The sequence below is a fragment of the Nuphar pumila genome, chromosome 2 (genome assembly GCF_984573655.1).
Source record: "Nuphar pumila chromosome 2, dmNupPumi1.hap1.1, whole genome shotgun sequence".
Taxonomy (NCBI): Eukaryota; Viridiplantae; Streptophyta; class Magnoliopsida; order Nymphaeales; family Nymphaeaceae; genus Nuphar; species Nuphar pumila.
Genome location: NC_143250.1, coordinates 71,871,682 through 71,892,848, shown reverse-complemented (window position 1 = coordinate 71,892,848; position 21,167 = coordinate 71,871,682). Strand labels below are relative to the sequence as shown.

Here is a 21,167-nt window from a genome sequence, read left to right as displayed (position 1 = left end):
CCTTCCCTTTGTGTTTGATTGTGTAAATCTCTTTTGATTTTGATTGAAGCTTGTAAACTAGCCACTGGCTAGATGAAACCCCTCTTAAGCCTTGTGATAGTGTAGTGAAATAGTAAAAGTCTCACCACAAGCACACGATACACAAGTGGTGCCTCAAACCCGAGCAAAAAAATGTGAGGAGATTAGGCAAATTTCCCAAGAGCTTCAATCTTCAGTGCATATTGAGGACCTATCACAAGGTCAAGTACCTTAAAAAATGGATCCTAAATCTAAGGTCCCACCAGATCCTTCCGAGTGGAGTGTATTGAAAGCATTATGGTGTGATAATGTTTTTTTATGCGCAGCACTCAGCAAGGAAACTAACACACACACACACACATAGCAAGAGGGGAGATCCTTCCCAGTTCAGCTGGAGTGTATTGAGAGCATTATGGTGTGACAATGCATTTTTATGCGCAGCACTCAGCAAGGAAACTATCACACACACATATAGCAAGCGGGGAGATCCTTCCCAGTTCAGCTGGAGTGTGTATTGTTTGTTAAGATGCAGAAGCTGCACAAGTTGGTAAATCCCTTTCATAGTTTGGTAATGTCCTGAGGATGGGATTGCTTTCGAAGAAGTTGACAGGCTTGAGATCAAAGCTTGCAGAGACAGTGGGCATGATGGGGAAGTCCTCTTGGCACGGAATATGGTGGAACCCCAATGTGTACCACACCACAATATCTTTATCCACTATAGCTCGATCCCTGTAAGACGATAAAAGTCAAGAATGAAATCTACTACACAAACAGTGTACATTGTCACACCAGAATTAATCCCTTCTGCAGGACAGTCATTTTCTTATACCTTTGGGACCACACATCAAGAGTATCATCTCCTCGGCTTTGGTAGACAAGTTGACCCCCTGCCCACTCCTCACTCCGGTTGTAAGGAGTCACCCATATCTACACGCCATGCCATTGAAATGCCAACAACATCAGTAATTTTGTACTAAGACAATATCTGTAAAATAATACCTTAACCCAAGTGTGAGTTTCAAAAACAAGTCCCTTCAAACTATTTATGCTACTTCTGAAGTAATAAAAAGTTTTGCTGCCCAAAAAGTGCTTTCAACATTTTCCTAAATCAATCGGTTAATTTTTTTTCCTATAAAACTGTCAGCATTTTGTTACAGAACTTCAAATATGAGTTTCATCCTATGTCAAATGAATGTATCGACGGACATGATACAAGGCCGTGACTTGAATATGTGATTTTTACAATAATTAAGATACGTGAGTATGCATCGTCTTCAAGTATTTAATATGTAGGCTCTGCTCATTTGGTAGGGGTGACTTGTGAATGTCACCAAGTGGACGGGACATCACAAGTTAGAAACCCACGGGGTGGCGTCCCTTGCCGCAAACTTGAAGCTGGTGGGGAGGGGAGGCCTCAAGGGTTTTACCAACCGGAGGTCTACCAATGTGCCGTCAGTGATTGGGGAGAGGGAGGTGGTGGTTTCCCTTGGATTATAAAAGGAAATTTAATATGTATAATACACTTCTGACATAAAAATTTGTTTAGAATAATAAAAACAGAAAATAATTAAAATATGTAAACGGTGTCAAAGATGTGTCATAGCATGTCACATGGATTGTCCAAGGGCTGTGCCTGTTTTGAGAGCAGATCAAGTGATCTTCCAAATCACTCTTAGAAAAGTGATTTGGCATAATGGACGGTGAAGATGTCAAATCACTTTCTTAAAGTGATTTTGACAGATCACCTGATCAGCTCTCGCCTATGCCTATGAGGGGTGCAATTGGCGTGTCCCAGTGACATAGCTAGGTTTCATTTTGTGCCAGGCATCACTACTTTGTAACACGTCATTCATTATATGACTTGCTTCATGGGATTTACTAGCAGCAAATCCCTTCCTCATCCAAGCTTTAGATCGGCATTAGTATGAGATGCATGAAAAAAAGTAAATAAAACCATGTTAACAAATGGAACCTGATTGTTGGTGAAAGCTCCTCGTTGTTGTGGAGGATCAAGCACATCCAACAGACTTGATGCTGTACTTGCTGGGACGACCTTATAACCAACTGGGTTACCAACTCTTGTCTTCTTGGAAGGGTTTACCACATGAAACTCAGAAGGCTGGTAGAGGCTGAGCTTGATCTGGGCATCCTTTTCAGTCTGCGCCACCTGCCTAACGGCTTTCAAGAAACTTGTTCGCGGCGACTCGCCGGGCGCTGTGTCCTGCTTCACTATTTTCACCTTCACAAAGGAGTTGTCAGATCCGTCTATGTCCATGTCTAGGTAGAAGGTTATGTAGTGATCATGGATGACACCAATTACGTTCTCAGACAGCATAGTCCCATAGAGGTGGTCCTCTTCCTTTGCCAGATATGCTTGGTTCACACTTGTGTATTGTGTTCCTTTGACCATTAGGATCCCGCTTAGCCCCACCTATTGATTTTGAAGTTTAGAATTGACAACAATCTATAATAAAAACAATCAAGTATACATATTCATCATGGATGGTGCTGGGTGCTCATGGTGATGATCGTAGTACCTGGATGCGGATGAGACCATCAGTTTGGAACTCCCAGTCGACGATATAGTCATAGTTGGCCACTGATGCAGCCATCCGAACGACCAGAGTCACCTTTGGCCTCACCTCTCGGATCTGTAACACTTCATTAAAAACGTATCACATCCAGAATACAAGAGGTTCGAGAGAGAGAGAGAGAGAGTTCAGTTCGGTTCCACTTATCCTCCATCTTAATACCTCTCTTAAATCTTATGATGCTAGTTGTTTTAACCAAACCTGATCGTATAGATGGATTCAACATGACCGTTTTAATAAGAATTGGCCCTTGGATCGTTTTTTTTTTTTTGACAAAAAAATATAATTTCTAAATTACAAAATTTTGTGTTTTTTCAACCATTGATTTTTGAATCACTAAAAAATCCTGCACACAGGTCAGATTTAGAAGATTTAAATGTTTTTAGATTTATAACCTGAAGAAACCAAACCTGGCATGAACACCTGGTTGTGCTGGCTCAGCCTTCCATAACTACGGTCGTTCTGCCAGTGACCATAAAACTCTAAGGTTATGCTGAGCGTTGGTTTGCGCAGAGATGAGACACCCATGAGAACCGAACCTTGATCACCCGTCTAGTGGCCAGGGCCCCACCTCACTACGCCAACCCCCTTGGGTCTAGGCGAGTTAAATGTTTATCTTCGATAAATGAATAATGTAGATCACATCTATGTAGTCAGATCTGATCAAAACAATTTTGCGTTAATGGAATCTCAAGGAGAGATATGAAGATAGGGATGCCACTGGGGATGAAAGGAACAGATTTGACCATAGCTACTGGGCTAAGAAGCAAGTTCAAAAAGTGATGCATGAAACTAGAAGCTAGTGTTTGAGAAATATCGATGCCTATAAAATAGTTAGCCTGCCACAGCCACCAGCTGAAAAATGGCCCGGCTAGTGACGCTTGACTATGGTTTGTTTTTTCGGTAGTTTTTTCCCCAAGTTTTGGACATGGCTGGCCATTTTCCGGCCAGCCAAAGGCTAGGAAATGGTATGGTCGGTGTCGTTCGGGAAGGGCAACACTAGCCAGGCCATTTTCCTACGGAAAAATGGTCAGCCATATTTTTTTTTGCAAATCCTAAAACTAGGGTTTTGGTTACCCAAACAGCTCATTATGGTTGGTTTTTTGCAAACCAGGTTTTGGTTCTTGTTATCCATAAGGGTACCTAAAACGTGCAACATTAGATATTTCATGTGTACCCAATTTTTGACAATATACAGATCAGGTCGGCTTGGATCCAAATTCCAATCCACCCAAAGTTATTTGTCTGTGGGACTCATTCATGGGGCCCACCCTAGGAGGCATCCTCTCCTACTTCTGGCTTTGGTTAAATGTAGAAAATCCTAAGTACGGACTAGGTCCAATTTAGGTGAGCCTAAAAATGAATACCCTATTTCTGAACATGAAGACTCAATCGGATCCACCCTAAGGGTGCCCCACTTATTTTTGAAGCTCCAAGGAAGTCGTGCAAGGGTGTTTGATTGCCTCTCTAAGAAAGAAAAATGAAAATCAAGGGTGTAGACTAAAAATGGAGAAGATTCCAAAAATAGTTTGGTCAAAGTAGGCTTAACAAAAATTAGTCTTAGCCTATTTGGGTTTAACTAAAATTAGTCTTAGCTTATTTTGGGTTTAACTAGATTTAGACTTTTGTTTAATATTTGCTTGGTAATTGGTGTAAGGCATTATATGCCCCTCATTGGCCTATATATAGGGCCTTGTTTGAGCTTGTAAAATCATGAATGAATTGAATTGAAACTTGTCTCTCATCTCTCCCTCACAAATTATCCCCCCTCTAAATGATGATTCTCTCTCTAGCTCGAGTCTCTCTCTCTTGACTCGATTCTCTCTCTTCTAACAAGTTCCTACCCCTAACTCGTCGCTCTCTCTCAAGGGCTAGTCCCTTACTCAATTAGTGAGTTGATTCCTAGTGGGTCAGCTCACTTCAATGGACCAAGGTTGCAGCCAAGGCCCACCTCAATCTCGCAGTTTGAATATGAGTCTCTAGCATTGCCAACTTCACCAAGTCAAGTCGTGGCATCTCTAACCTTTTCGAGTTAAACCAGCTCCTGTAGCATAACTCACTTGTGTTAGCCTAAGCCCAATAAGTCATGCAACCCTTCGCCTGTCCTCAAACCTAGTTTAGAACCCACTGAATCCAATTCTGCTAAACCTGAAATCTGATGAACTATAAAAAGGGTAAGACCTTATAAAATCACCTAGCTCAATCTATGAAGTATCTAAGTTTGAAAATTGGACCCAATATACTTTAAGGTGTCTAGTGTCTATCCTCCAAATCCTATAATTTATTGAGCTCTCTACAAAGAGAATTTGATTTTAGAATTTGGTTTGTCTGTCCACAAAACATAGTCTATCATTGTGTTGTCTTGTTTGTCCCATCAATTGTCCAAGTCATATCTCCCTGTCAAAGTGTTTTATCTCCTAAAATTTTACCGTACCTAGCTCAAGGTGTCTAGAATCATCCCTCCAAATTTGAGATTTTTCAGTGGCACCGTTTGGGCATACTAATTTTTCTATTGAACTCTGTCAGAAACTGAATTCATGTCTAACCGAGTTGACCCATTAACCTAGCCCTTGACCTAACCGAGCCTATCTCTGCTAAAAAATTTCTAAACTTAAACCTAGGCCCTGACACACATCAAGTGGTATCAGAGCGAATGGTTTTTGTTTATCTAATATTTTTAAATCAAAGAAACACCTTCAAAATTACCAAGAGGAGCAACACCAAGTCGGTTCATATGGGAATATTCATGTCTGGTTTTGCAACTAGCTTCCAATATATATTGAACATGTTGCAATAAATCCAAGTGAGTGTCCAAGATGCGCAACGAAAGCTCTGACCAGCTGTCCAATATGGAGATGTCCTCGAGAAGCATGTTGAATTTTTTATTGAACCCATTGCCGCAATGCATCAACCAAATCAACGAGAAGGGATCTTACCGTCATCCTTGCGGTTAATAAAGGTCCTAAAGGGCTGTTGAAGAAGGATTCTCACCTGGTTCGTTCGTCAGCCCAACCAGTCTCGATGTTTGTTGGTTTAACGAAAGTCAAAATCCAAATGGCATTTTGGGGTGCTGAGGGCAAACTCATGATGTCGTTTGTGCTAAGAGCTGAAGGCATTCATGGCCAACAACTTTGTGTAGCTCAAACTAGAATGAACCCAGGATCATCCAAGAAAACACCCAGTCTTCATTGTGGTTTTGGTGAATGGGGGAGGCATCCTATGTTCTTGGAATTAAAATCACTCGAGATAGAAATTCTTAACTTTTAAGTAATTTTCTAAGTACCTAACAAGCTTGGGTTTTTTGCTCAACTACTTGAGAAAAATCATTGTGCTAACCACCCAATTTTACTAATGTATACCCATGGTTCAAGCACAACCAGAGTGCGCTCACAAACTCTCACAAATGCTTGTTAAAAAGAGTCATTACCTACTACTATGCGTAGTATAGTTCAATGGCACCTTACTGCAGTACAACCAGTTGAAGGCAAGCTACTCTGATTTGGATTTAGTTGTGCCACAATTGTAGTTGCAGAACTTTGTCGTAGAATGATTTTGTTGTAGCAAGCTAACATACCTACAACCAATACGAGCCATACATAATTGCAATGGGAAGACATACCAAAGTGATGTGCATTATTGTCATAATTTAAAGCATATGAATTTAATTATCGGTATCATCACACTATTGTCAACTTAAGTTTTAGAAAGAAAAGCTTGAGGCTTGCAAAATTTTGGCCTTTAATCCAAGAGGAAAAGGAGCAGAAAAGACTTCAGAAGTTGACAATAAGTGGATGGCTCAATCTTGGCTTCACTCTTTCACTTGGTTAACCACACATCAGGGTTCGAGTCTGTATCTCAATAAAAGCAAACACTAAAAATGTGAATATATGGCAGCCCATGCATCAAACTGTCTTGGATTCGTGCTTAGTAGACTAGGCAACACTCTAGGAGGGGATGATGCACACCTAATTTTTTATAATACAGATCATGTTGACCTAAATCCAAATTCTAATCCACCCAGTGTTATTGGCCTGCAGAGCCCACCTTAGGAGACGTCCTCCCCTATTTATGGCTTTGGTTAAATGTGGAAAATCCTAAGTATGGACTAGGTCCAATTTGGGTGAACCTCAAAATGAACACCCTATTTTTTAAAATGAAGACTCAGTGGGACCCACCCTAGGAGTGTCCCACCTATTTATAGAACTCCAAAGAAGTCATGCAAGGGTCTTTTATTGCCTATTTAAGAAAGAAAAATGAAAATCAAGGGTGTAGACTAAAAATGGAGAAGATTCCAAAAATAGTTTGATCAAAGTAGACTTAACAAAAAATAGCCTTAGCCTATTTGGGTTTAACTAAAATTAGTCTTAGCTTATTTTGGGTTTAACTAGATTTAGACTTTTATTTAATATTTGCTTGGCAATTTAGCAATTGGTGTAAGGCATCATATGCCCCTCATTAACCTATATATAGGGGCCTTGTTTGAGCTTGTAAAATCATGAATGAATTGAATAAAAAATTGTTTCTTTTGTCTCCCAATCAAATTTGTCTCTCTTTCTAAAAGATGACTCTCTCTCTCTCTCTCTCTCTCTCTCTCTCTCTCTCTCTTCTAATGAGTCTCAAATCGTTGACGTGTTTATCTCTCAAGAGCTAGTCCCTTATGCAATTGGTGTGTTGTTCCCTACTAGGTTAGCTCACTTCAGTGGACCAAGGTTGCAGTTAAGGCCAAACTTAATCCAGTGGTTCGAATCCGAGTATCCAACATTCTCAGCTTCTCCAATCTAAGTCATTGCATCTATGACCTCTCTTAGCTAAACCAGCTTCTGTAGCAAACCTCATCTGTGTTTCACTCCTAGACTCGCACCTCCCAAGTTCACACATCGTGGTAGGACCTTGTTCACTACACTACTCAACTGATGCTCACAACAGTTTGATGCACGCAGGCGCAGTAGCTGCTGCGGTCGAACTAAGGCACGCACAGGCACTCAACGACACAGGTGCACACGCAAGTGCGTAGCTGATTTGGTGCACGCAGGTGGCTAGACAATTCAATGTGCACGCAAGCGCTCTATCAAGGCAATGTGCACACAGGCGCTTTGTCAAGGCAATGCTCATGCAGGCACTTCGAGTAAGTGATGCGAACGCAGGCGCACTGGTCTACTATGGCGCACGTAGATGCACAGGTCTGCTATGGTGCACGCAGGCGCTTAAAGTGGTGGATTGTGCACACAAGTACACAAGGATGTGGATCGCACACGTAGGTGCGTAGAAACAATCTAGTGCATGCATGTGCACTGTTGTAGAAGTGTGCATGTGCACGAGCACAAGATCTGAATGGCAGGCTTCACTCCAGCAATGCACGGAACTAGGTGCACACAGTGTTGTGCATAAGTGCTAACAAGCACAAAAGCTCTACAAGTCGCCAGATGATGCGGATCACCTCCGATCTGCATGTAAATGCAAAAGAAGTGCACAAATTATGTGTGCTTAGGAAAACCAAAAACTAAGCATGTGATTGCACTCATCTAAACTGAGAATTAGATGATCTAGAGCCATTAGTTCTAAGATACGTCAAAGCTATAGATCAAATGAGTGCATGACTGAGGAACTCCACGATCGGCCTTATGAAGATATTAGACGAACGTGGTAGCTAGATCCAGTAGATCAACACCTGATTTATCTAGCATCCTTGAAATATCTAAGCTCAGATAAGCTAGATCAGATCTAACTAAAGCTACTTCTAAACTAACCTAATCTAATTTGGAAATGAAAAATCACAAACGAATTCTCAATTCATCAATTTCATATTTCATATATTACACAAGCTCAACCTATTTATAGGCTTTACAAGATAGTGCACACATTTTAATTGGGTGCACCATGCTTCGAGTCCCCCTAGAGATGCACTTTTGTGCTTAGCTGAGACCACGCTCACTGTGGTGTTGCTACAGGCTGGTGCACATGTGGTAAACAAGCGGGTGGTGGTTGTGCGAAACTGCCTTACACGGCTAGCTAGGGTGCGTGTGCTCTTGCCGACTGGGTGCGCGTAGGCAATAGTGCATCATTCCCTCCCTCTTGAAAACTCTTTAGTCCTCGAGCAAGGAAGTCTGAGAATCTCCTTCTAACATTGTAATCCCACTCCCAAGTAGTTGTGGCTTCTCCCTCGTTGTTCATTCCACTCTATCAAGTGTTGCTTAACTAGACTGTTACGACATTTCTTCTTTTGAGTTTTCAACACTCTAGTAGATTGTCGTGCAACAACTTGGATGTTTCCTCTAAAGGAGCAGGGCCATGATATGCTTTCAGTCTTGATACATGAAAAATCAGATGCACCAATACCCCTGGTGGAAGTTTCAACTTGTAGGCAATAACTCGATAAGGACCAAAGTATCTTAATGTGAGCTTTGTGATAGGATCTTTGCTTAAAGAAAATTGCCCATGAGGAATTTTTTTGAGCGAAACCAATCACCAACTTTGAATTCCCTATTATTTCTTTGTCGGTTATAAACTTGCCGCATTCAATTTTGATCTTTTGAAAGGTTGTGTTTCAAAACCCACAAAATCTCATCTCTTTGTCTCAATTGCCTATCTATCATGCTTGACTTGGTTGTTTCATCTTCATAGAAGATTGGTTGAGGAGGTGGTCACCCATATAAGGCCTCATAAGGTATCATTCCAATAGAAGAATGAAAATAAGTGTTATAGCACCATTCAGCCCATGGTAAAAACTCAACCCAAGTGTTTTGCTTCTCACTTGTGAAGTACCTCAAGTATGTCTCAAGGGATCTATTAACCACTTTGGTCTGCCCATCGGTTTGAGGATGACTCGCTATACTGTAATACATTTTGGACCAATTAAAGTGAAGTACTCCTTCCAAAACCCACTCAAAAAGATCAGATCTCTATCACAGATAATGGCTTTTGGCATTCCATACAGCTTGGATACATTATGAAGGAAAGTTTGTGCTACTAATTGAATAGAGTACGTACTTGGCAATGTCATAAAGTGGGCAAACTTTGTGAGTCTATCCACTACCACAAAGATCACTTCTTTCTTCTCAGAAGAAGAAAGCTTCTCAATAAAGTCCATACTTATATCAGCCAATGCGTGTGTAGGAATTGGTAGAGATTAAAGTAATCTGGGAGGTCAGATGCCTTCATATTTATTGGCTTGGCACACTTGACATTCCCGCATATATTCTTTAATATCTCGCTTCATATTAGGCCAATATAATTCTGACTTAACTCTTTGCCAAGTCTTGTGAACTCCCTCATGACCTTCTCTGAAAGTATGGAAGTGTTCTAATATTTTCTTGAGAATAGGTGAGTTGTTTGGAAACACAAACTTGTCATCATGATATAACTTCTCTCCCTTTACCGAATAATAAGGGTGACTATTAGGGTCTTCAAGCAATTCCCTAATAGTTTGTTGAATCTTTTCATCTTCATTTTGGACGTAGTTCAATCTTTCCCCAATTTGACAAGTGACCTTAGAAATGACCATGAGAGAATCCACTCCTAATCTTTTGGCCAATGTATTAGCCACTATGTGTTCCTCCCCTTTCTTCTATTGGATTTCATAGTCACAGCCCAATAGATTTACTAACCCTTCATGTTGAGGTGGTGTTGGAGGTACCCTCTTTGAATCTTACAAAACATTCTCATAAGTGATCAAGAGTGTGTTCGTGTTTGATGGTGTCTCACTTAACATGGCCATATGAGTAGTTGTATATAGGTTAAGAGCTTCTTTACCATCAACCACCTCTTGACTTAGAGTCTTGTTAGCTATCAGAATCATGGATTTCTCGACATTGTTGAATGATATTTTCATATTTAAGAAATCCCAAGTAACACTCCCTAAAGACTTCAACCAACACATTTCCAACACTATTTCTGACCATGCATTAGAAGAACGAATAAGAGTGAATTCTGACCATTGTAAACTTAGCTCCACATCTGTGCAAAGTTGCCCGCACTTGAGATGGCTGTCATTTCCTACCATGACATTAAATTGTCGATGCGAATGTAGGTTGTACTTGAGTCTTGGTACTAGATCCTCTCGCACAAAGTTGTGAGTGGATTTCGTATCAATTAGGACCTCTACTCTTTTTCTCGAGATTGTGTCTGACACCCTCATAGAACTATATATGACCTTGCTTCCCAATGCATAGCACTGCCCACTAACTTCTTGGATGAATTCAGATTCTTCTAAGTTAAGTTCTTCTTCATCTGAATTTTCACCCAATTTGTCCTCTATTACAATTAAACATTTAAGTGCGTTCAACTTGCACTTATGCCCCACTTTTCACTCTTCCCTGCAAACAAAATGAAGCCCCTTGCTCTTTAAATCTTCTATTTGAGCTTGGGAGAAGCATTCGGTTCTAGTATTTGGATTGTCCTGAAACTTCACCCCCTTATTAGGCATTGGCTTTGCATGTTGGTTTACCCTAGAATTGAGAATTGGAAAATTCTTACGAACTCCTCCTATTCCCTTTAGCTTTTCCTCAATGACCCTTGCTTGCATGTAACATTCTTCAAGTGAGTGAGGGTTTTGAGCTAGCAACTCAATATAAATATCATCTCTTAAACCCCCAAGAAATGCACTCAAAAGAGCATCATCATTCCAAGCTTCACACAAGGAACAAAGATCCTCAAATTGTGCTTAGTAATCTTGGACCAAACCCGTTTGGCATAATTGTTTCATTTCCACTCCATGGTTTGTGTAGGGTGTAGGTCCAAAAAGCTTGAGCAACTCACACTCTAACACTTCCCACATAGGTTGACCATGCCTTTGGTCATACCATCGGAACCATCTCAATGCACGTTCCATGTTTATAACCCCACATCATACTCTATGCTTTTGGCCTATATTATGACTTGTAAAGTATTGTCTAACCTTCTAGACACAGTCCAAAGGTTCCTTGCCAGAGAATGTAGGGAATTGGACCTTGACTGACCCCAACAAAGTAGGAGCACATTCATAAAACTCCTTAGGCATGTAAGGATAAACTGCACCATAAGGTGTTTGCCCATGAACCATGCTTGGACCCTTGTCATAAGCATCAAATGCTTGAGCATTGGGCTCAAATTCATGATCATGAGACTGAATGCTCAGCTGATTAGACCCTAGCCTTAGGTTAGGGTGCTGATCATGCTCATCGTGTATGAGCTAGCCATGTGCGGGCACATCCTGTGATGTGGTGTGGTGCATGGGCTCACTTTGCTGGAAATAGCTTGGCACAGAGCTATGCTGCACATAGGCTCCCTGTGTCCAGCCTATTTGTTCAGTCATACACTGCTGATGTGCATATGATTGAAATCCTCTCTATGCATGTGGTTGATATGCAGGTGTGTGCGGCGGTGGATAGGAAGTATAATGAAAATTACTCAGCACATATGTGTTGCGCATGTGTGCGCTCCTCGAGGAAAGTTGCTTTGATCATGTAGCTTTGCGAGGCTCTATGGGTTAGTGTGGATGGCTTTACTCGTTGGGAGAAATATTTCAACTACTGCATTTCCTTGCGTGCGAGCGACTGTCGACCATTCGACTCTATTATGAAAGGAAATAAAGTGGCAGCTAAAGCTAAGCAATAATAAGTAGTGAATTATAGAAGCAACGATGCTTCTTAGCCAACTGACGAGTGTCATAAGCGCTATGCGCTGGCGCATCGTGCATATAAGCATTGCGCAGAGTCACTTGCACGCCAAGTGCTACAGTGACACGTGCGTGGCCTGGGCGTAAGTGAGAGGCTGCAGTGCCCTGCACACCAGCTCTAGTTCAACCTCCTAAATTGGTCTTTTGCCATTCGCTTTCATCTCATTCAACAGTTGTGCAAGCTGTTGTTGCACACGTGAAAGTTGTGACTCAATGTCGCACATTCTTCCATTAACCACTACTGCTTTTTCTTCCAGCATGCTGACACAGACGAATGCACCTTCGAAACTCTCTTTAAATCGCATCTGTAGCTTCTTCATTGCATTGTCCTTCCTTGGAGTTGCCTTAGGCAACACGTTTGCTCTGATACCACTTGTTACGCTCCTAGACATGTGCCTCCCAAGTTCACACGCCATGTGTTCACTACACTCCTCAATTGATGCTCACAATAGTCTGATGCACATAAGTGCGGTAGCTGCTGCGGTCAGACACAGGCGCTCAGTGACACAAGTGCACACACAGGTGCATAGCTACCTTCAGCAGACGTAGGTGCCTCAACAATGCAACGTGCACGCAGACGCTCTGTCAAGGCAATATGATAATGCATGAAATATATATTATATTATCATAAAATCATGCATTCATATAAACTTTTATAGTTTAAGTACTCTTGTTTATGTTGTTTTAGGTATGAAGGAACTATGGTTTGAATTTCATCAGAATTAGAGTTAAAACAAGAAAATTAGAGCATTTTCTAATAAATCAGATTTATACTGATGCGAACTGGAGCCAAATCTGATCCAAATCATACCAAATGGATATCAAATCTGGTACACACGTCCTCCAGACCTAAAGTCCAAGGTCCAAATATGAATAATTATCCAAAAATCCCTCTTTGAAATAGCATAGGTGGCTTTTAGCAATTTTAGAAAGTTTTAGGTACTAAATTATAAATAGTTTTAAAAAGGCCATGATTTGGAATTTTGTAAAATATTTTTCTATATATAAGGAATGTCCAGCACTGAGAAAAATGTCTTACGCCTAGGATTTCATGTCCCTTTTACCATATCCCCCTTTCTCCTTTCTTCCTCCCTACCTCTCCCTCCTTTCTACTTCTCTTCTTTATGCTATTTTGCTTCTCTGTACCATCCTGTTTTTCACTGTTTCTCCTTTATTTTTTGTTGTTACTTTTCGTATTTATTATAGGTACACATGGTTGAAAGCTTTTGATTCAGATTTAGTGCGAACCACTATCTACCACCACGATCAGCCGACCGAGAATCCTCTTCTTTTACAACCAACCAATCTCTTTCTTCCAACACCAATCTCCCCCTTCGTTAACTCAGTTTTCAGTCGTGCTGCAACAAAAACGGAATCCTAGCAAGAAAAAGATGTATATAACGTGAGATCTAAAGTATAAGTCCATTCTTTCCTCTCTCTTTTTATTTTTCAGTTTTTATTTTTTATTTTTTATATAGAGAAAATAAATCTTGGCCATTTTTCTTTTGAGTTTTCATTTGGGTTTTTGATATTAGGTGTTATTTGTCATTTAGAATATGTTTCTGAGGTCTGATCATTTTCTTTTTGGTGTTTTGGTCGAGTCTTGAGTCATCCAGGTCAAAGAACTTAACCAAAAAGGCTCGTCAGGTAAGTTTTGGTTTGTAAAAGTGTCTGTATGAATCCGTAGCATAGTTTATTTTTATTTTTTCTTTGATTAGAATAGTTTTAGGTTAGTTTTAGAGTAGATCTGATTTTCTTTACTTTTATATTTAAGTTTTTCATAAAATAAATTAAGCAAAAAGTAGGGTTTTTTCGATTTTAATGATTTTTCAAGCATATTTTAGGTTTTTTCTTAAAATTGTTAGGTTTAAATTAGTTTCTTTTCATTATTTTCATGATTTTTAGATCAAATTAGGTTAGATTTAATTTAGAATAGGTTCTTTATTTTCAAAATTAAATAGATTAATTATTTAGAATTTCTAAAATAGCTGATTTAGTGTTTTGATAATCTTATTTTATTATTTTTAATTTTTGTTGATTAGATCTGAGTATTTGCTATTTATTTTCAGTATTAGGTTAGTTTATTCAATGTTTAATTCATGTTCTTGCTTTTTGTTAATTGTTTAAATTAGTTTTATTCAATTATTTAGTTAAATTAGATAAATCGATAGGTAGAATAATTAGTTATTTTAATTTTTTTAATTCAACATCATAGATTAACTTATTTTTATGTTCTTTATCAATTAGATAATTTTTCTTTTAATTTTATAAATTTTTAATTCATTAATTAGATTAGAATTAGTTGTTCAATTGTTAATTATTATTTTTAGATAGATTTGATTATTAGTCGATTAAATAATTATAATTGTTTTTTATAGCAATTTTCAATTCACATCAATTCCTGTTTTTAGGATAATTAAATCAGTTTTAATTAGTTAACTTCATTAGATCCATTAGATTAGGTGTTTTCTAAATTAGTTTAGTTACATTAGTCTAGTCGATTTAGTTTCCTTATTTCAATTATCATTTTTTTAGAATAGATAATATTAATTTCTTTTTAATCATTGATGTAGTTATTTTAATTAGATTCAGTTCTTTATTATTTCCAGCATTCGCGTTTAGATTCTTTTAGTTGGTTAGATAGTCTGATATTTACATGTTCTTGTAGTTAATTGAATTTTTACATAACTGGTTGGTCTTATTTTATTGTATTCTTGATTTAAGTTAGTTTTCTTTATTCCTAGATTGATAAATTTGTTATTTATGTACAGTATGCCTATATTAGTTGTTAATTAGTTAGAATCTTGTTAGTTTAGATTTTAAATCTTTTATGTTATTTGGTTCGGTGTTTCTCTTATTAAAATAGTTAGTTTTGATTCTTGTAGTCGGTTAGATTTTTGTCTTATTGTTAACTAGTCAATTATATTAGTTAGTTATGAGTTAATTTAAATTCTTTTCTTGAAATTGGTTACATAGTTTCTTGTTTACTTGTTTCTTGGTTAGTTTAATTAATTAGTTAATTAGTTTAATTCTTGATTGTTTAGTTGATTAAATTCTTGATTGGCATATTAGTTAGTTAGTTGCTTCCTTGTTTCTTGGAATTAATCATTTCTTGATTTGTGTTAAGTCATTAGATTAGCTATTAGTTTAGTATAAATCATTGGTTACTTTAGTTCCTTATTGACCCCCTTTTAATTTAGTTCCCTAAATTTTGTAAACCTTAATATAGTCCCTCTTTATTTTGTAGTTTAATTAAAATAATTTTCATTGTCCTTCAATTTTAGGTCCTTTTATTTACTTAGTGACTCTATATTTTCTTCATTTAATATTTCTTGTTCAGAATATGATAGGTCCCTTTTTTTGTTCTTTTTATATTACAGGTCTCTACTGTGCCCGCATAATGAAGGTGAGCTGAGGTGGATATGAATATAAAAGAATATGGTCATCAAGCTCCTTGAATATTATCTGAGGGCTTGAGATTAGTTTAAATTTTTTATTGTTTCTGTCTCTTTTGTTTTTTAGTTAGCTTGTAATTGAGAATAGACACTATGTTGTGAAGAAGTGCTAACAGGCGCAGAAGCTCCACAAGTCATCAAATGATGCGGATCACCTTCGATCTGCATGTAAATGCAAAATAAGTGCACAATTTACATGTGCTTAGGAAAACCAGAAACTAAGCGTGTGATTGCACTCATCTGAACCAAGAATTAAACGATCTAGAGCAATTAGCTCTAAGATACATCGAAGCTATGGATCGAATGAGTGCACAACTAAGGAACTCCATGATCGGCCTTGTGAAGGTCGTAGACAAATGTGGTAGCCAGATCTGGTAGATCAACACCTGCTCGGTCTAGCTTCCTTAAAAGATCTAAGCTCGGATAAGCGAGATTAGATCTAACTAAAGCTACTTCTAAACTAAGCTAATCTAATTTGGAAAAGGAAAATCACAAACGAATACTCAATTCATCAATTTCATATTTCATATATTACACAAGCTCGACCTATTTATAGGCTTTACAAGATAGTGTGCATATCTCAATTGGGCAGCCCATGCTTTGAGTCCCCCTGGAGATGCACTTTTGCGCTCAGTTGAGACAGCGCTAACTGTGTTGTTGTTGTAGGCTAGTGCATGTGTGGCACACAGGCGAGTGGCAGGTGTGCAGAACTGCCTCACACGACTGGCTAGGGTGTGCACTCTTTTTGGTTGGGTGCGCGTAGGCTATAGTGCATCATCTGTGTCAGCCTAAGCCTGTAAGTCGTGCAACCCTTCCCTTGTCTCCAAACCTAGTTTAGAACTCAGTGAACCTAATTCTGCTAAACATGAAATCTGACGAACCCCAAAAAGTGTCAGATTTTTATAAAAATGACAGCTCAATCTGTGAAGTATTTAAGTCTGAAAATTGGACCAAGTAAAATTTAAGGTGTCTAGTATCTATCCTCCAATATCATAGTTTATTGAGCTCTCTGCAAAGAGAACTCGATTTTAGAAGTGGGCATATCTATTCCCAAAGCTCAGTCTATACTGGTTATGTTTTGTTTGTTTTGCCACTTGTTCACGTGTCACCTGTGTCACCTGCCTCTGAAATTTTTAACCGTACTTAATCAAAGGTGTCCAGAATCATTCTTTTACATTTAAAATTTTTCTATGACGCTGCTTTAACATACTAATTTTTCTGCCAAACTCTTCTACCGAACCTTGTCAAAAAAACCAAATCTCTGTCTAACCAAGTTGACCCATTGACCTAATACTTGACCTAACCATGACTACCATGCAAAAAAAAGAAAACCTAAACCTAGGGTAAGGGCACACATCAATATTCAACGTTTTTTTGGCATTTATTGATACCATGACAAACATGTGGGGGCGCCGAGAGGAAGAAAGGAGAAGTTGAGCATATTGTGCTGCGGTAACCTGCCTTCTTTGAATAAACTCAAAAGAAAACGGAGCTAACCAAAGTTTGCTATAGGGTTATGCTTTTAAGCAAATACGACAAATTTGCCTGTCCATTCTTGGGGCCTACACCAAAATTCGCTTGTCATGTGTATAGTACAAAGACTCGCATCTTTTTTTATCTCTTTTGGTTAACCATGGTAAAAAGATGGGCAGACTTTAGTTAATCTGAAAACAATTGCCTCTTACTCTTGCAGTGACCTCCAGCCACATTTTATGCCGTGGGGCCAGCAACTCCACCGTGCTTGGAAGCCCAAAACAAGTCCCCAAGGAAAATTAATTCATTTGATACCAAGTTGGTGGAACTTAGAACAAGCTAGCACCTAGTTTATCTCTATCTCATCTATTAATTTACTACATTCCTGGATGTAATTCCAAAGACCAAGAGTATCTTGTGATTGCTAAAGGGTCACAAAAGATGTTATCTTTGTACTATATAACCCGAGACAAACGAGTAGTAATTGCAGTTAATTTTGAGAAAATCTACTTTTGATGAACGTAAACAAAACTCTAGTGCTTTTTAAAATCTCAAGCATGTTTTTGAACTGTGAAAATAATTCAGGTGCAATTTTAGAAATCTTCCAAATTTAAATTTGAAAATTCAGACTTGAGATTCCATATACCAATCCTATCCAAACCACTAAAATTGCTTACCACATATACCAATCCAATCCAAACCAGACCAAACTCAAAAGATCGAATCATCTTGGCAAGGAAAGTAATTAGAAGAGAGAAGTTGACTTGCCTTTTTGCCTGTGATGGGGCTCTCGGTGTGCCTCCAAGCGATGTCTCCCGCGTACCTCTCGAACACGCAGACCATGTTGGACCTCACGTACGGCCTCCCGTCGGCTGCAGCAAACACACCGTCCATGAAGTAGGCGTTCCTGGGGCAGTCGTTCAGTGGGTCCAACGGCATGGCCTGAAGTCCGAACCCGTATTCCCCTGCATCCATGTATGTCTTGAAGTACCAGGCGTCGGTCGGGTCCATGTATGGCACGAACAGCTCCGATGTGAACCCCTTGTACAGCACCCTCCTGAGCTGTCCCGTGTCCGGGTCGCGGAACGACGCCTGCGACACGATGACCCCTGCCCTGGAGTCGGGTTTGAGATGGAACTCCCAGCTGCCCCACCTGACTTGGTGCCCATCAACCACTTTGAAGCTTGGCCCCTTAGGCTGCTCTATGGATATTGGGTTGAGGGGTGCGACCATATCCGGATTCGTCTGCGCGTCGACCCTGTAGTCGGTGCCCTGGGCCTTGGGAATTGGCACGTCCCTCCCCACGTCCCGGACCCAGAGGGTCGCCATGGTGTCCAGGTCCACCAGGGCGGTCAGGCCCTCTATGGGCCTCATGTAGAAGTTGGCTGTGTCCTTCGTGGAGTAGCACTGCACCTTGATCACCCTCTTCCCCGCCTCTTCCTCCTTGCCGTACCAACCGACCGAGATCGGCAGGCACGCGAGGTCTTCGAGCTCGACGCCTCGGTTCCTAATGGAAGCGTTGAACAGTGGGTCCTTGAATGGTGCAGTTGTGGCCAAGCTCATCTCCTCCACGGTCATGGTGGGGTACCCTGAGAAGCTGAGCACCTGGTGCTTGGTGATCCTGGATGAGTCAAGGTCTAGCGAAAGTTGGTGGGACTTGCCTTGCACGAGCACCAGGAGGGATGCCTTCCTTGTGGGGAGAGGGGCCCCTTTCTTCCAGGCCAACACCTCCTCTTTCTCTGGCTCCTCTAGCACCAAGGAGTGGATAGGTGGTGGGGGTTTGTTGGGAGAGGAAAAGAGGGGACTGGCATCATAGACTATGGCTCGGACATTTTCTATCTCTTGCAGGGTCAGCGGGTCAAGTGGGTGCTTTGGTGTCTGCTTCTCATGATGCGTTGTGGCTTCAAAGCCGGGGAGGGGATTGATACTGTTGGCGCTGCCTCTTCCCTGCATCTTCCTGCCGGAGGAAGAACCACACCATGGTGAGTTGTGGGAGCAGTAATTGTTGAAGATATCTACTGGTGGCAGATGAACCCATGAACGGATCAACAGTAGGAAGAGAAGGCATCCTGAGACCAATAACATGAAACGCAGCAGTAGCCTGGACTCCATGATTGACTCTCTCTCTCTCTCTCTCTGGTAGTTGTGGTCCTGTGGAGATAAGAGAAGGGAGTGGAGAAGTATCCAATAGCCGAGACAAAAGTCTCTTTCGTCACTAGTTTCAAAACCACCACCACAAGTTGTCACAAATCTCAATAAACTCTCCAACGCACCTGGGTGCCGTTCATCAAGACAATGAATGGCACCCAGAAGTCAGAACCATGTTTTGGACGATAGTGAATGAATAGTTTCTCTCCCTCTAAGAGATATTTGTCCCACAACCAATTTAGTAAATGATAATAAAATCTCCAATGCTCAACGTGTTAGTTTAAAAAATGTTGCTTGACGTGAATAAAAAAATAAAAAAGTAAATTGCATTCAACCCATAATTACCGGAGGGGGTTGTGTGTTCTCCCAACAAGACAAATTCCTGTATTGGGGTGTAAGGAGGAATATCTTGAGACCCGTGATAATTCATATGCCAATATTACTAATAATGATTTTATAATAAAATAACATATAAAAAAGATAGATATGCGTTTAACAGAAATGTCTTCCCATAAATAACTTTGCACATTCCCGCGAGTTTAGGTTGCCGCCTTGGTTTTTAGCTTGTGTTACAACACATTGCCGCCTTCTCGTTCCTGCCTTGTGTTACAAAACATTCTCGGGTTCGTTCCTACCTCATGGAGATAACTATAAATTGATCGACTGGTTCGATCATTGGTGGGCATCATAGAAAGATTTGTCGGCCATCTATATTTACAGTCTTCTCTTCTTCTTCATTTTCGTTAGGCAATATGAAAAAAAGCAATGACACACAAACATTCGAACAAGTGTCGTTAAGGTATCGTAAGTACCTTTCCATGTCATCATGCTATTGTTGAAAAACATATGTCATCGTGAGTGCCATTAAGGTATTATTTTGTTATTGCAGGTGGATGTTGACTTTTCGACGGTTGAAAAATTAAAGATATTTGTAGGAAGCTGGGACTTGTTGACAAGAATGCTTGTTTACAGATGCGAGGAATGACCTCTACCCCATCTGATATCGTTCATTCACTCAGTATATGCAATGTATCGCAAATCGCAGTTGCAGTAACATACTACCAATTTGTGAGTTATTATTTTGTTTGTTAATATCGATTTGTAAGCTATTATGCTGAATTGCCATATCGATTTATAATATATTATGCAATATGTATATCGATTTGTAAGATATTATGTATTTTCTAGTATCAATTTGTAAGATATTATGTATTTTCTAGTATCGATTTGTAAGATATTTGTAGTATGATTTTAAAACTTGTGCGCGTAGAATTTATATTGTTGTGCGCTTGCGGTGGCGATTTGAGTATTCAAATCACTGCTCATTTAGCGATTTCTATTGAAATCGCTTCACAACATCGTAGACATAATTAAATCGCTATCACGTGAATCGCTATCGTCAACACACATATACGATAAATCGTTTCTTTTATTGGCATGGTAAATAACAACTCGATGCATAGTATAAGCAAATAACAAATCATTGTTTCTTTTATACTGTGATTCATTCGATCATTTCTTTGACTTGCTTAACTAATCGGTATCCGTTGTTATATGCATCTTGAATAAATTATAGTAAACGTATCTGCTGGCTAACACAAATTGATATCTTGCTTATAACAGTGGTGAGCTTATCATCTAGTTGCAGTGAAGGTGATGTATCTCAATCATTGAAAAATTATGAAGGAGTAAACATCTGTACTAATGACGCACCTCAAGAAGTGAATATATGCATTAATGATGCACATGATAAATAGAGTGCATGCATTGGATTCACTCTTGACTTGAATGTTCCAGCAGAAGAAATGCAATTCGATAATGAGGTAGACG

At 39.6% G+C, this 21,167-nt stretch overlaps 1 protein-coding gene across 1 annotated transcript; it reads right to left on the bottom strand.

Moving 5' to 3' along the window:
- Positions 1 to 397: 397 nt before the first annotated feature.
- LOC149845739 (amine oxidase [copper-containing] gamma 1-like) lies at positions 398 to 19,349 on the bottom strand. The gene is made up of 5 exons (XM_089995961.1): positions 17,958 to 19,349; positions 2,556 to 2,669; positions 1,991 to 2,449; positions 848 to 945; positions 398 to 747 (listed from the first exon to the last, which is right to left on the bottom strand). The coding sequence occupies exons 1-5, from the start codon at positions 19,299 to 19,301 to the stop codon at positions 540 to 542; spliced, it is 2,223 nt and encodes a 740-aa protein (XP_089852087.1). The 5' UTR covers positions 19,302 to 19,349; the 3' UTR covers positions 398 to 539.
- Between the last annotated feature and the right edge of the window lie 1,818 nt (positions 19,350 to 21,167).